We start from the raw sequence: 14752 nt of genomic DNA, 5'->3' as shown, positions 1-14752 counted from the left end.
ATTTGCGCGCCTCCCCAGGTGAGCAGAAACCTGTCTCAGAGACAAACTCCCTGTGTAACTGTGGGCGGGCACAGGGGATTCAGGGCAGCACAGTGGCCACGTTGTAAAAGTTGCAACAAGTACATTAATTCTGTCTTGGGCATCCAGTTGGGCTTAATGTAATGAGTTGTTTAATACCTTACAGTAACGAGTTTAGTAGTTCCAGTCAGAGGTTAGTTGGGTTGAAGTGTCAGCTTGTAACTATGCACTCGCCAACGGAGCTGCTAGCCTATTCCACAGTAAACAACACAATAACTAGTTTTTCAGTGTGGGAAACATGTACAACTACATGTTCTACTTTGTGATCTACAGCACCCTGCCTTAGCACTCAATAGACCTACGCTACGGGTGGCATGTATTAAAAATGGAGGATTGGGTGAAGCCATTGTTTTAAATGGCAAATACGTGTTAGCAGTTTATAACTGCCCTTCCAGTCCGCAGTGGCACACTGGGAGCCATATTTTACCTTTGTCACACCCAGGGTGGCACAAGCAGTGCTGCGGTCCCTGAGGTGACCCTATAACTTACAGGCCCTGGGCACCATATACTAGGGACTTAGAAGCAAGTTAGTTGATGCCAGTCGTGTATAAGCCAATCAAACATAAACAGTTTAAGGTCAGGGCACCGTCTCTGAGGTCTTGTTAGCAGCCTCTGTGCACTCTCCGAGTATAAAAACCAGCGGCATCAGTCCAAACCTTGGGGGGTGACCATACAATATGAGGCATTTCCTTACAGACCGCATCGTATGAGTGCTGTTTAATGAGGACTTTGCTACGTCCTCTCAGATGTCTGCGGTAGTCATATGGCAAACTTGTGCCTGTCATCTATGCGGGTCCACATGGCAATGCCTTTTTAAAGGACGATGTCAAACGTCCACCACGTCTACTGTGATAGGTGCTCTTCGAGATTATGCCCAGCCGTCTACTTTAGGCCACCAACACATCTCTTCTGATTCTGAATGCAGCAGAGCCCTGGCGGTGGAACAGCCTCTCTGTGCGCACTCTGTGCTCATGATTCTGAATGCGGCAGAGCCCTTGGCGGTGGAATAGCCTCTCTGTGTGCACTTTGCGCCCGATTCACAAAGGTAAACTTAGACGTTTGGTTTTAACTTAGACCAAACATCTACGTTTACGACTTTGGGAATTTACAAAGGGCATTTACCAGTACTATCTTTACGTCCGCACTCTGGGCATAGGATGATGAGTTTGCATTTTGCTTAATTACACGCAATTTCACATGACTTTGCCAAACTTTCACGTAATTTCATGGAATATCACAAAAGCAAATTACTCTAATTTCTCAAACCCCTGCCTGATATGCTTGGAACTGGTGTCTGGATCTCGAATACTGTTTAAAAATTTGAAAATTGCCTGTGTTATGATCTCGGAGAGTGTGACCGGAGTATGACCGGATTACTGGAATCCACTTGGGCCAGCGTCATTACCCTCCTCCGTTATGAGGACATCACCCTCAGATCCTGAAAAGCTCTTCAGGTTTTGTGAGGTCGGTTTCTCTGAAGACGTCTTTGAATCCAGTTACTCTCACAAGGAGAAGTGCAGCGTTGGGGATTATCTGCGGTAAGTTTTAATCCAGAGCTGGTGGGTCTCTCAGTTGGACTGAGTGTAGGCTTGGTGTGAAATTCCGTTGCTGGAAATGTGCTTTAGTTGGGGTGTGGCTAAAACTCATAGAGTCATTTTGGAGGTATTCAAACTTTCCCCATCAATACATTACAAAGTGTCTGATTTAGATCTCGGTGGATGGGTTACTCCGTCACTACGGGGATGGATATCACGTCTGCCGAAATTAAATGGCATTATATCCTATTGAACTTATATTTCGGCGGACAGGATATGCGTCACCGTTGTGATGGAGTAACTCGTCCACCGAGATCTAAATCCGGCCCTAAGTTCCTTTCCTAGCCGCACATACTCTGATTCTTGCACACTGATCCGCACACACTGACCATTCAGGTCTGAACAACAGCCATTGTTGGTCCAGATAGCGTTGTACATGTGTGTGTGTGTGTGCAGATGGTGTGGCTACCGTTTGTGGGTAGTTCCTGTGCCTTTGTCTTCATATTTATTCTGCCTCCAAGGCCAGCGACTGCTGGGGCTTCACTGACACATAGAACCATGGTGAGGATGGATACAGCTCCCGCTAACACAGGGAACCCAGAAATGCCGGCTGCCCGGGGTCCACGCAGGAGACCCGCTAACAGGGCGGCCGCCTTAGTGCCACAAGAGGGCACAGGAGGCAGCCTCCCAGTGTTTGGGACCCCGAGGGGTCCGGTATGCCGATATTGGCACTATGGCCAGGGTAACTTCAGTGGCCGGGCAGGGACACGTCTTTATTGCCGTGGAAAAGGTGTACATCTGTACACAAGTCACAGCCTACACACACCCACAGAGGACTAGGGCAGCAACTTTCTTTGAAACAACAACACTCTGCCATGTTGCCCGGTGCTGCTCCCCTGTACTCTATGTTATCCGGTGCTGCTCTCCTGTACTCTATGTTATCCGGTGCTGCTCTCCTGTACTCTATGTTATCCGGTGCTGCTCCCCTGTACTCTATGTTATCCGGTGGTGCTCCCCTGTACTCTATGTTATCCGGTGCTGCTCCCCTGTACTCTATGTTATCCGGTGGTGCTCCCCTGTACTGCTCCCCTGTACTCTATGTTATCCGGTGGTGCTCCCCTGTACTCTATGTTATCCGGTGCTGCTCCCCTGTACTCTATGTTATCCGGTGGTGCTCCCCTGTACTCTATGTTATCCGGTGGTGCTCCCCTGTACTGCACAATGCTTGTTTTTCCTTCCTGAATGCTGTGTTTTCCTTTACTGCAATCTCGTTTCCACTGGTCATGCTTTACTGCTTTCTCCCTTCAGGTCTTCGGGTTCCTGAACCTCATTCTCTGGGCTGGAAATATCTGGTTCGTGTTTAAGGAGACGGGCTGGAGCGCCCCCTTCATGAAGGCTGCCCCTCCCCCACAGGAGAAGCAGCCCGCCCCAGATGCCTACAGCCAATCCTACAACCAGGGCCCCGGCTACGCCCCCCAGGAGCCATACGCACAGCAAGGGGGATATCAACCCGAATACAGCCAGCCTGCAGAGTACACCCAGCCGGCCTATGGGCAGCAGGGGGGCTACGGCCAAGGGGCCCCCACCTCCTTCTCCAATCAGATGTAACGTGGTAAGTTGGGGCAAAAGCATGTTGGAAGGTGGGGTGCACATAGTATTGTGGATGGTCGGCCCATGCTTTGTTTCCTGCATGGTTACTGGACGGGGAGACACTCTCCGGTCCAGGGGGCTCGTTTCGTGCACGGTTACAGGATGGGAAGAGCCTCCTGCCCTCCTCCCCTGTTCCTTGGTATATGTGCCTGCTATTACCAGAGAAGAAAGTTAAATAAACTCCAGATTAATGGGTTGGGGTTAGAAGGGGTGTCCATCGTCCAGGGAATGGGTGATCACCGCAGCCGAGGGAACGTGTGAGCTAAGCACAGATAGCAGCTGGTTACTTCACCAGGTCACAAGGGCTATGGACTAGGTACCAGAGGGGGGATGGGGAGCTCGAATGCCCAGCAAGTGAGAATTCAGCTTGGGTTACAGTAAGTACACAGACCCACCAATCCCACAAATGGACTCGATGATTGTCATGTTCACTGATGTAAACATCAGAACAACAACAGCAACTTTACAGTGACTTCCAGGAGACTGAGGTAGGGCACGGGATCATGCTCTCCAGAGCCGTGCAGGAGACCGAGGTAGGGCACAGGAGCATACTCTCCAGAGCTGTGCAGGAGACCAAGGTAGGGCACGGGTGCACGCTCTCCAGAGCAGTGCAGGAGACCGAGGTAGGGCACGGGAGCACACTCTCCAGAGCTGTGCAGGAGACCAAGGTAGGGCACGGGTGCACGCTCTCCAGAGCAGTGCAGGAGACCGAGGTAGGGTACGGGTGCACGCTCTCCAGAGCCGTTCAGGAGACCAAGGTAGGGCACGGGTGCACGCTCTCCAGAGCCGTGCAGGAGACCAAGGTAGGGCACGGGTGCACGCTCTCCAGAGCAGTGCAGGAGACCAAGGTAGGGCACGGGTGCACGCTCTCCAGAGCCGTGCAGGAGACCGATGTAGGGCACGGGTGCACGCTCTCCAGAGCAGTGCAGGAGACCAAGGTAGGGCACGGGTGCACGCTCTCCAGAGCCGTGCAGGAGACCGAGGTAGGGCACGGGAGCATGCTCTCCAGAGCCGTTCAGGAGACCGATGTAGGGAACAGGAGCATGCTCTCCAGAGCAGTGCAGGAGACCAAGGTAGGGTACGGGTGCACGCTCTCCAGAGCCGTGCAGGAGACCGAGGTAGGGTACGGGTGCACGCTCTCCAGAGCCGTGCAGGAGACCAAGGTAGGGCACGGGTGCACGCTCTCCAGAGCAGTGCAGGAGACCAAGGTAGGGCACGGGTGCACGCTCTCCAGAGCCGTGCAGGAGACCGAGGTAGGGTACGGGTGCACGCTCTCCAGAGCCGTGCAGGAGACCGAGGTAGGGTACGGGTGCACGCTCTCCAGAGCCGTGCAGGAGACCGAGGTAGGGCACGGGAGCACGCTCTCCAGAGCCGTGCAGGAGACCGAGGTAGGGTACGGGTGCACGCTCTCCAGAGCCGTGCAGGAGACCGAGGTAGGGCACGGGAGCATGCTCTCCAGAGCCGTGCAGGAGACCGAGGTAGCGCACGGGAGCACACTCTCCAGACCTGTGCAGGAGAACGAGGTAGGGCACGGGAGCATGCTCTCCAGAGCAGTGCAGGAGACCAAGGTAGGGCATGGGTGCAAGCTCTCCAGAGCCGTGCAGGAGACCGAGGTAGGGCACGGGAGCATGCTCTCCAGAGCCGTGCAGGAATCCGAGGTAGGGCACGGGTGCACGCTCTCCAGAGCCGTGCTGGAGACCGAGGTAGGGCACGGGTGCACGCTCTCCAGAGCCATGCAGGAATCCGAGGTAGGGCACGGGAGCATGCTCTCCAGAGCTGTGCAGGAGACCGAGGTAGGGCACGGGAGCACTCTCTCCAGAGCCGTGCAGGAGACCTTCCATCTCAACAACCACCTATGAACCCACCCTCCAAGCACAAAGCAGAGCTCCCATCCATGTCAATAGGTGACATTTCTGGGGAGCAAGGAGTGGAATGGTCCAGTGTCTTAATGTCCATTTAATCAGGGCAACCAGGTAAATGATAGTCATTGCCCGTCGCATTGGCATGCAATGGAGACAGAGGCCATTACTGTTTCAAGCGCTCTCAATAGCAACATGTGATGCAGGGAATACTTTTGCTGACTCTTTCGGGCTTCCGTCCAAAGTAGATCCCCAGGAATGCCGAAACCTCAAGGGTCCGACCATGACACTGGCCTGTGGCAGTAAAGATATTCACTGGACACACACGATCATCACCTTGAACTTAGGAACCGGACACTGGGTGAACGTCCAGCCGTAAGACGGAGTATGGACAACCCCAGAACGGCAAGGAACTGAAAGCGAGTCAAACAGTCCCTGAATCAAGGAGTGTGTCTAGAACCGCCTGCGGGAGCGGTCTCGGAGTCCCCTCCTAGACTACTTTGGATTCTGGATTTCTGGGATTTTATATCTTTGCAGTTGGCATGTGCTATGCAGCACCCACCTGCATTTCTGCACTCGCACATTTCTAAAAAAATATAATTTAAATAAATCCTTATTTTCTTAAATTGACATATGTGACTCCTCACATGCTCACTCTCGGCACCAGCTGAACACAGATGTAAGCTTGCAGGAGGTCTTTTCCCATTTTCATTTTGAGCCTCATGTAGCATGCCAACCCATGCGACTGCACCGCTCAGGCCTTGGGTTTGAAAAGAAAAGTCATTACAAACTCAGAGTTAACCCAGTTAAAAGTCAAATCTAGTGAGCATTCAAAAGGTGTGCACGGCTGCTCAATGTTTAACCCGAAATGTTAGATTGCTTCTCTAATTGCATTAAAAAAAGGTAACATGGGGTTAGAAGCTATCATTCATGCATGGAACTATAGCTATCCGCAGTTAAAAGCTGGATGTTTTGATAAAAATCTGTTTATAACTTTCTCTGGGGAATGCCTACAAGCTCCATTTTCACAGTTTATAGGTAAAATCAGTTGAACTATTGGATTTTTTATATAAAGCACATAAGACTTTTGAAAGTCCCGTGGTTTGCAGGTTCATGCTCTCCCGTCTCACAGGGTCAGGGCTTCACATGCTCTGGCCTGCCCTCCGCAGGCACAGCCCCTCCCTTCACGGGTTCAGGCACCCCCTCCTCACAGGATCAGGGCCCATCGTTTCATGCTTTTTCTTGTCGCAGGCCCATGCCCTCTTATTCACAGGTTCTGAGGGCCTAATTTATCAAAACTGTTGCATCGCTGTGACAAAACAGCGATGCAACAGTTTTCGCTGCGTCCTCCTTGCGGCACGATGAATGCGCATTATTTAATGAACGGCGCTTCATGTCCCAAGGAAAGACAGATGCGTCAGGAATCCTGACGTATCTGTTGGCACAAAAGGCACGCATTGCTGGAGTTGTGTCGTAACTATGACTCAACTTCAGCAATGCATGGGGGAGGCATATCCTTAATGCACTGCGTCACCCGTACGCCTGCCATGAGGCAGGCGTAAGGTTTTGATGCAATGGTATCCTAGAAGTGGCGCACTGAAATCTTATGGATTTCAATGCGACACTTCTATGAGGCTTTTATGTGTTTATACCTGGCGCGGGTATAATGTGGTGCAGGGGTTTACAAAGTGACTTATCGGCCTAAATGAGTCACTTTGTAAATAGGGCACAACGGGGCGCATGTTTTACACCGCCGATGCGTCAAAAAATTACTCACTGGCAGCGTAAAAATGTCGCAAGGGATCATAAATAGGCCCCTGAGTGTTCGGCCCTCCTTGTTCACATGTATTCAGTAACCAGGTCTCTCTTGCCTTGCAGGTCCCTTTGGGCTGACGTGGAGAAGACTCTTTTGTGAATTTCAGTGTCCTCTTCTGGCCTGAAGATGGCAGCAGCGGCAGCGACACCACCACCAAGCCTGCGCCATTGGAGTGAATATTACGGGAGAATGTAGTTGTCTGTGACGTTTATATATATATATTATATATATAAAAATATATTTATCTGTATGAAAAAATGCCCCCCTCAGAGGAAGCAGACACTTGCTGTTTGCTGATATCTGTTGTTTATCTTTAGTGAGGGGAGGCAAGATGCCCCGAGATCCCCACATGTTCCCCCAAGACCCTTGTCTGCTGACCTAGGAATGAGTTTCCACGCAGCCTCTGAAGAGACTCTCAGGGGCCCCGGCTGACCCTCCAAGAGCTCTCCACTGGTCACCACTGGGATGGAAGCCACGTGGGTCATGAGACTTCATCTCAATCCCTGGATCCCCTCCTGGACACTTGCCAATGTGACGCTCTCCCACCCTGTGCTTCTGCCCCATGAGACCCTCTCCCTCTCTGCGCTTCTGCCCCATGAGACCCTCTTTGGATCATGAGACTCTCTCTGGATTATGAGACGCTCTCCCACCTGTGCTTTTGCCCCATGAAACCCTCTCCCTCTCTGGGCTTCTGCCCCATGAGACCCTCTTTGGATCATGAGACTCTCTCTGGATCATGAGACGCTCTCCCTCCCTGTGCTTTTGCCCCATGAGACCCTCTCCCTCTCTGGGCTTCTGCCCTTTCTGTGACTCTGTCCCGCTCACTGCCTCTGCAGGATGTGAGTGCCTCCAGCTCATACTGAAGCATGTGACCTTTCTTCCCATGATCACATGGCTGCCCCACCTCCCCCAGGCCCTGCCCCTTCCCATATTCGTACGCAACGCTCAAGCATGGATATTGTGGTCCCTGCGCCTCCTCTGGTCCGTGGCTCACACTTGTTTCCTTCATCAATTGATTCTTCTTCCCCATCTTTCAAACACGACCATCCAGATGAACTCCTCGGTCACGTAACTTCAAATCTACACCTTGATCATGTGACCTTCAGTCATCATGTGACTCTACGCCAGCCCTTGATCATGTGACATCCAGTCATCATGTGACTCTACGCCAGTCGTTGATCATGTGACCTTCAGTCATCATGTGACTCTATGCCAGCCCTTGATCATGTGACCTCCAGTCATCATGTGACTCTACGCCAGTCGTTGATCATGTGACCTCCAGTTGTCATGTGACTCTACGCCAGTCGTTGATCATGTGACCTCCAGTCATCATGTGACTCTACGGCAGCCCTTGATCATGTGACCTCCAGTCATCATGTGAATCTACGGCAGCCCTTGATCATGTGACCTCCAGTCATCATGTGACTCTACGCCAGTCGTTGATCATGTGACCTCTAGTTGTCATGTGACTCTATGCCAGCCCTCTATCATGTGACCTCCAGTTGTCATGTGACTCTACGGCAGCCCTTGATCATGTGACCTCCAGTCATCATGTGAATCTACGGCAGCCCTTGATCATGTGTCCTCCAGTCGTCATGTGACTCTACACCAGCCCTTGATCATGTGCTCTCCCCCTACTCCTTGACCAGGTGACTCCCATATCCCTTCACGGTGTGATTCTCCATTGTCCTTCGATCACATGACATTGCCTATTGCACTCGGTCATGTCGCTCTGGTCCTGTCCTTCGATCACGTGGCTCTGGCCCATCCCTTCATCTTCTGATCCTCCTTCTGCACCTCTATAACATGACTCTCCATTTAAAATGAGATCATTTCTCTTGATGAATGATGTAACTCTCACAACCATTCATCACATGAGACTCCCTCTTTGGTTACTGCCGTTCCAGCTGTAAATCCTGGATAATGTGATCTCCCTGGATAACGTGACTCTCTCTGTAGATCATGTGACTCTGTCACTGGATCACTTAACTCTCTCTGTGGATCACATGACTATCCCCCTGGAACATGTGACTTTTCTTCTGCATCATTTAACTTTTATCCCTGGATCATGTGACTATCTGTTGAAGGTGTGACTCTCTCCCTGGATCATGTGACTCTCTCCCTGGATCATATGACTCTCTCCCTGGATCATGTGATTCTCTCCCTGGATCATGTGACTTTTCTCCTGGGTCATTTGACTTTTCTCCCTCAATCATGTGACTGTCTGTTGAAGATGTGACTCTCTCCCTGGATCACGACACCAAATCTCTGTTGTACATGACTCTCTTCATGAGTCATGTCACTTCTCTGTCTCATGAGACTTTCTCCTTAGATCATGTGACTCTGCCACTTTGCCTCCCCTTTGATCACATGACTCCTGCACTTGATCATGTGACTCTCACATTGGATCATGTGACTCTTGCGCTGGGTCATGTGACTCCCACGCTTGATCCCGATGGTCTTTGATCATGAAGACATTGATACGTTATGCTTTCCCACTTTCAACCTCTCTTTCCATTGATCACGAGACCCCAATGGATCCTGTGAATTTCTCAATCATATGCATCCCCCACTCTGCTGCCCCCCTTGATCACATGACTGTTCCTGGATCACATGGCTCTCTACCTGAATCATGTGGTTCCATCTCTCTGGCTGCCCCTGGAGCAAAAACGACTCACTCTGGATTACATGACTCTCTCCCTGGATGAAGTGACCCTTCCACTCGTGCTGTCCCTGAATCACGTGACCTTTTGCGCCTCGCTTACTGTGCACATTACTACAGTGCACTTTGAGACTTTCAGCCACGCTCTCCCTGGGTCACGTGACGGTCCCTAGATCACATTGGTGTCCCTGGATCACATCTCTCTATCTGTTGATGTTCTCGGATGTGAGTACACTGATATTATGTGTTGCATGACCTCTCGCTACCCGTCTGTGTAATTCCCGTCTCTGGATCTCATGGCGCTGAGGATTCTGTCACTCTGCTAAACCTCCTGGAGCATGACCATATGTTTCTCTCCCAAGGTTAGGGGGCTTTCCTGCCTCCTCTGACCGTGGAACATGGGACTCTTGTCGCTGGATCACACAACTCTGAGGATCATGTCACTCTCTGTCCCTGGATGAGATCATTCTCCCTCACTTATCCTAAACACCCAGCACCCCCCTCCAACCTCCTGCTTAGGTACGTGTGACCCCTTTCACTGCCCCCTCAATGACAAGAGTAGTAGACGCTAAACCACAGACGGTCTGACTCTCTGAGAATCTGCGTGGACCCTCTCCAGTCTTTCTGCCACTGCAGGAGAAACTCTGTGGTCAGTGACCCTTGGCCAGCACCATGTGTGAGTGCCCAAGAGTAGAGCCGTAGTGTGTCTGTGAGCACCAAAGACTGCTGGCAGACCCACAGCCTGCCACTGGCCACCTGGTCATGCCAAGGCAGGCCATAAACCAACCACTTGAGGTGAACTAAGCTAGGGATTAATCAGATGAGCCACTCACCCCCCTCCACACACACAGCTGCATTAGGGTCACCGTATGGGCAGCTGGAGAGGGGGTAATGAAATCAGACCAGCTAGGTCCCCTTCTTTTAGCCCACTCATACTACCCTGTGTGGGAAGATACCATACCTCAAGATGGCTCCCGCACGAGCAGGGCCAGAGCTGGTTCCTGCCCCTTGCCCAATCCGCCACACCCTGGCACTGCATGGCATGCCGCCCCTGCACTCTGTGGCCGCTCTGTAGCTGGTGACTTGTAGCGTCTCTGCCGGTAGCTTCTCATCTTTTTCTTTCATCAACGCATGGGCCCGTTTGCTAGAGGTCAGTCAGTCCGCCTCTAGCCGCGCAGTGGGAATGTGGGATGGACGGACGCAGAAGGTGGAGTTTGCGGTCTATGCCCTTTGTTGTGTAACAGGCGTTGGGAGGGTGTAAAGGGAGGCAGAGGAGTGTTGGAGACACAACACAATACGATGTGATGGAGACTTTGGGTGTAGTGGGGAGGCAGCACAGAGTGCAAGGCCAAGCGTCAGGCGTTGTGAAGGTCAACGGACAAACGACTTTCCTGTTAACAGGGATAAGGGGCCGGTATGGTGGCCTGAGGTGTGAGAGATCACGTCCTGGGTGGTGGAGAAAGAGGCTGAGGTCGAGTTGAGGAGTAGGTGAGAGGAGGTGATTGGAGATAGAGCTGGAAGTGCAGTTGATGGTTATAGAAGAGAAATCAAAGTGTGTGGGAAGGAGATAAAAGAGAAGAAGGGCCTGGAAAAGCAAGAGACAGGACTAGCACAGCATGTGCTGGCACTGGAAGAGCAGGGAATAATGTTGGAAGAGCAGCGAGTAGTGGTAGAAGAGCAGGACTGGTGTTGGAAGAGCAGGGAGTAGTGTTAGAAGAGCAGAGGGTAGTGTTGGAAGAGCAGAGGGTAGTGTTGGAAGAGCAGAGGGTAGTGTTGGAAGAGCAGAGGGTAGTGTTAGAAGAGCAGAGGGTAGTGTTGGAAGAGCAGAGGGTAGTGTTGGAAGAGCAGGGACTGGTACCGGGAGAGCAGGCACTGGTGTTGGAAGAGCAGGGCTGGTTTTAGAAGAGCCGGAGCTAGTTTGGAAAAGCAGGAGCTGGTGTGGGATGAGCAGGACTGGTGTTGGTTTCAGTTGAGCGAAAGATGGCACAATTATGGTTGACTAGGAGATGTAGGAGAACATGGTGCTGGTGAAGCGGGTGATGGTGAAGCAGGCCGTGGTTCTGGAACAGCATGATCCGGAGCAGCAGGACTTCTCTCTAACTAAGCAGACTATGGATTAAAGCACCCCGCATAGGTAGATGTTAGAGTGACCCCAGTGTCTGCAAGGCTACGTGGAGCAGCCTGGTGCACAGATGCACGGGCAGCACACAGTACATACATTTTGAGGGCAGGGGTGTTCTGTTCGATTAGATTTATGAGTTAGTAGAGGAGGGTGGGCGAGTGCTTTGAAAGCCGAGGATCTCCAAGATGGCGCCTGCCACCCAGCGCCAAATCCTCCGCGAGGGGTATTGTGTTCGTAAACCACGTGTTCTGACGTACTGTGTTATTTCTTCAGTTGGACTCATCCATTTGATATTGTGATTTCCATTGCTCCAAAAAAATAAATAAATTCAGAAATGAAAGAAAAAACTATGAATAAAAAGATTAAAATGTGATGTCAACTGAGTCTTGTTTTATGCCATGTGCTAGGTTTTTGTCTGGAGAAGGAGGGCTCCAGCATGGGTCAAGGGCCAATAGATGGCAGTCCTGATTTAGGTCATTCTACAAGTGAATCCTCCAATCTTGGGATGTAGCCTGACCCCGTGAATGAAGAGTTTGAAGATCTCTTTTCAAAGTATTTCAGATATATTGTCTTATAATGAACAATTCTATCCGCTGCAGTGAACGGCACAGCATGAATATTATTTGAGGGGATTGTAGTGTCTTGTGTATTATAGAGCGCGGGTCCTCTATGGCCCCTAATGGACTTTGTAGTCTAGTGACGTATGTGATTGGGTGTGGTTAATAAAATTCATGATGCAGTATGTTTCAGTTAATGGTTACACTCTGAGAAATAAAGACGTGTAACACAGAGCTCCCTGTGTGGTGTAATTCACATTCATGCCCCCGGGCTGCAGAGATGCCATTTCTGGTGACGAGATAGGGGATACATAAACCCGCAACCTGAAGAGTCAAGAGTGCTCTCCCACAGAGTTGGCTGAGGTCCAGCAAGCTGCCTATGAGTGCCACCTGCTCCTCACTCATTCGAAGTCAAGAATCGATGTTTGGCGTATGTGTAGTCAAAGCACAACTCCAGACAGTACAAGACCTTTGAAGAAAGTGAAGGCCCAACTGAAAGTATTTTTGACCCCAAAACCTAACACAGAGCCGTTATTCATACAGTACGATAAATGCTAAGGAACTCTTAAGGCAGTGAAAACCAGGTACAATGCAGAAGGGTGAGAGTGGTGAAGTACAAGAGCAAGAGACAAAACCGCTACTCACTGCCGAAGAAGAAGATGGTGCCTCGCCACCTCCGGTTGGGCACAACAGTCCAAGCACTAGTGCCAGGAGATGCTGAAGGTCAATTGAGGCCTGAACAGCATATAATTCTGGCAGCAACTGCAGGAAACAGTACACAATATGGTGCTGCCACCTCTCTAAAACCACCGCCTGTTTTTGATGTTGCCAAGAAGCAGAATATTGGCGCTAGATGGACAGTCTGGATTGAAGCTTTTTGGTTATTTCATTGATGCACTGGAAGAAGCAGGTGACAGAAAGATCATAAAGTATCTCAAAATCATAGCAGGTTATGGAGTGAAGGAAGTGATAAAGAAAATACCAAGAGGTGAAGAAACTTCATACCGTCAAATCAAAGAAGTGCTGAACACCAGATTCAATCCAATGCAGAATGTAGACAGAGATATGGTGAAACGATGAATGAATTTGTTGAAAGACTTGAAATGCTCATCAAACACTGTAAGTTCAATAAATTCAATAATGAAGAATCCATTTGTCTGCGAGTCAACGATGGGTTGCTGTCTGATTCCTTCAGACACCAAGTGCTGAGAGAAAGGCTCAGTCTAGAGCATGTGCTCATGGTGGCCCAAGCTGAGGAAAGTGCCGATATACAAGCCACTGACATGGAGGCTGAGTGAATCAGCATTGAATATGATAATCATGAAAAAACACAAGGTTGAAGGCCACAAAGTGATGTCTCCAAAGAAAAAGAAGCTGTGTTTTAGATGTGGATTTTCCTTTCCACATGAAGGCAGATGCCCCACCATTGGGCAGATATGTAAAGGCTGTGGGAGGGAGAACCATTTTGTAGCAGTCTGCAGAGTGAAATAAAGAGTAAGTGTGTCACATTGCGAAAAGAATGGATGCCAGAAAGGCCCAGAAGCATGCCAGTCATGCCCACCGAAGTAAACGGCAACATCAGTTGAGGCAAGTAGAAACTGAAAGAGGCGGATTGTCAGCTAATTCTTCATCGAGAGGCTCTTTAAGGTCACTGTTGAGCGACAGTGAAGAAGATGGGTGTGCAATGTCAATGCTGGCTACTGAAAGATGTGTGCAGGTAGGTATGGCTTCCTGCAAGGAAGAATATAAGTCAGGAAAAGATCGGCAAGTGAAAACCCAAAATTCCTTTGAACAATGTCCCAAAATCAAACTGAAGGTTAATGGTTGGTGCATACCATTCATTATAGACAGTGGTGCATTGATCAATATCATGCCAGCCGAAAACAAATCATGACCTGTCTTTGGTGCCCTTTCTCACACCATTGAAACCAAAGTATATACGTGGGGAGCCTTGACACCATTACAACAACAAGGTTCATTTATGGTGACCATGAAGCATAAAAAGATGAAGGTACAAGCCCCAATTCATGTTCTTTAGGGCACTTTATTGAGTGCCTGCTTACTCAGTTTCAGCACTGCTTCTGGCATCAAAGTAACTTCTGTGAATTACAATAGCAATTCTCATCATGACATAGTGAATCAATTTCCATCATCGTTTCATGGATAAGGAAAACGTAAGCCAATGATAGTGCAGCTCAAAATGAATGAAGACATTTTTCCTTTTGCTCTACAACATCATCGAATTGTATTTCATCTACATGAAGCTGTTGAAAAAGAAATTGAGACTTTGCTAAAACATGATATCATTGAGCACTCTACTGATACAGCGCCCTGGGTGTCCCCGATAGTGGTGGTACCTAAAAAGGACAGTGGAGGGTCTGTGCGAATTTGTGTTGACTTGTATGAAGCAAACAAGGCAATAGAAAGAGAACAAAATCCAAGTCCGCAAATTGCTGATATGATTACCAAGTTG

General features: G+C 50.0%; 1 protein-coding gene across 1 annotated transcript in view; it reads left to right on the top strand.

The window, feature by feature from the left end:
* SYP (synaptophysin) overlaps positions 1-12101 on the top strand; it is a 169676-nt gene extending 157575 nt beyond the window's left edge. The window contains exons 6-7 of the mRNA XM_085629884.1: positions 2922-3225; positions 7001-12101. Coding sequence (XP_085486010.1) covers positions 2922-3221 — 300 coding nt within the window. The 3' untranslated portion in view covers positions 3222-3225; positions 7001-12101. The remainder of the gene's footprint in view (positions 1-2921; positions 3226-7000) is intronic.
* Positions 12102-14752: the final 2651 nt, after the last annotated feature.

Source organism: Triturus cristatus, chromosome 10 (assembly GCF_964204655.1).
Source record: "Triturus cristatus chromosome 10, aTriCri1.1, whole genome shotgun sequence".
Taxonomy (NCBI): Eukaryota; Metazoa; Chordata; class Amphibia; order Caudata; family Salamandridae; genus Triturus; species Triturus cristatus.
This window is presented reverse-complemented; position numbering and strand designations above follow the sequence as displayed.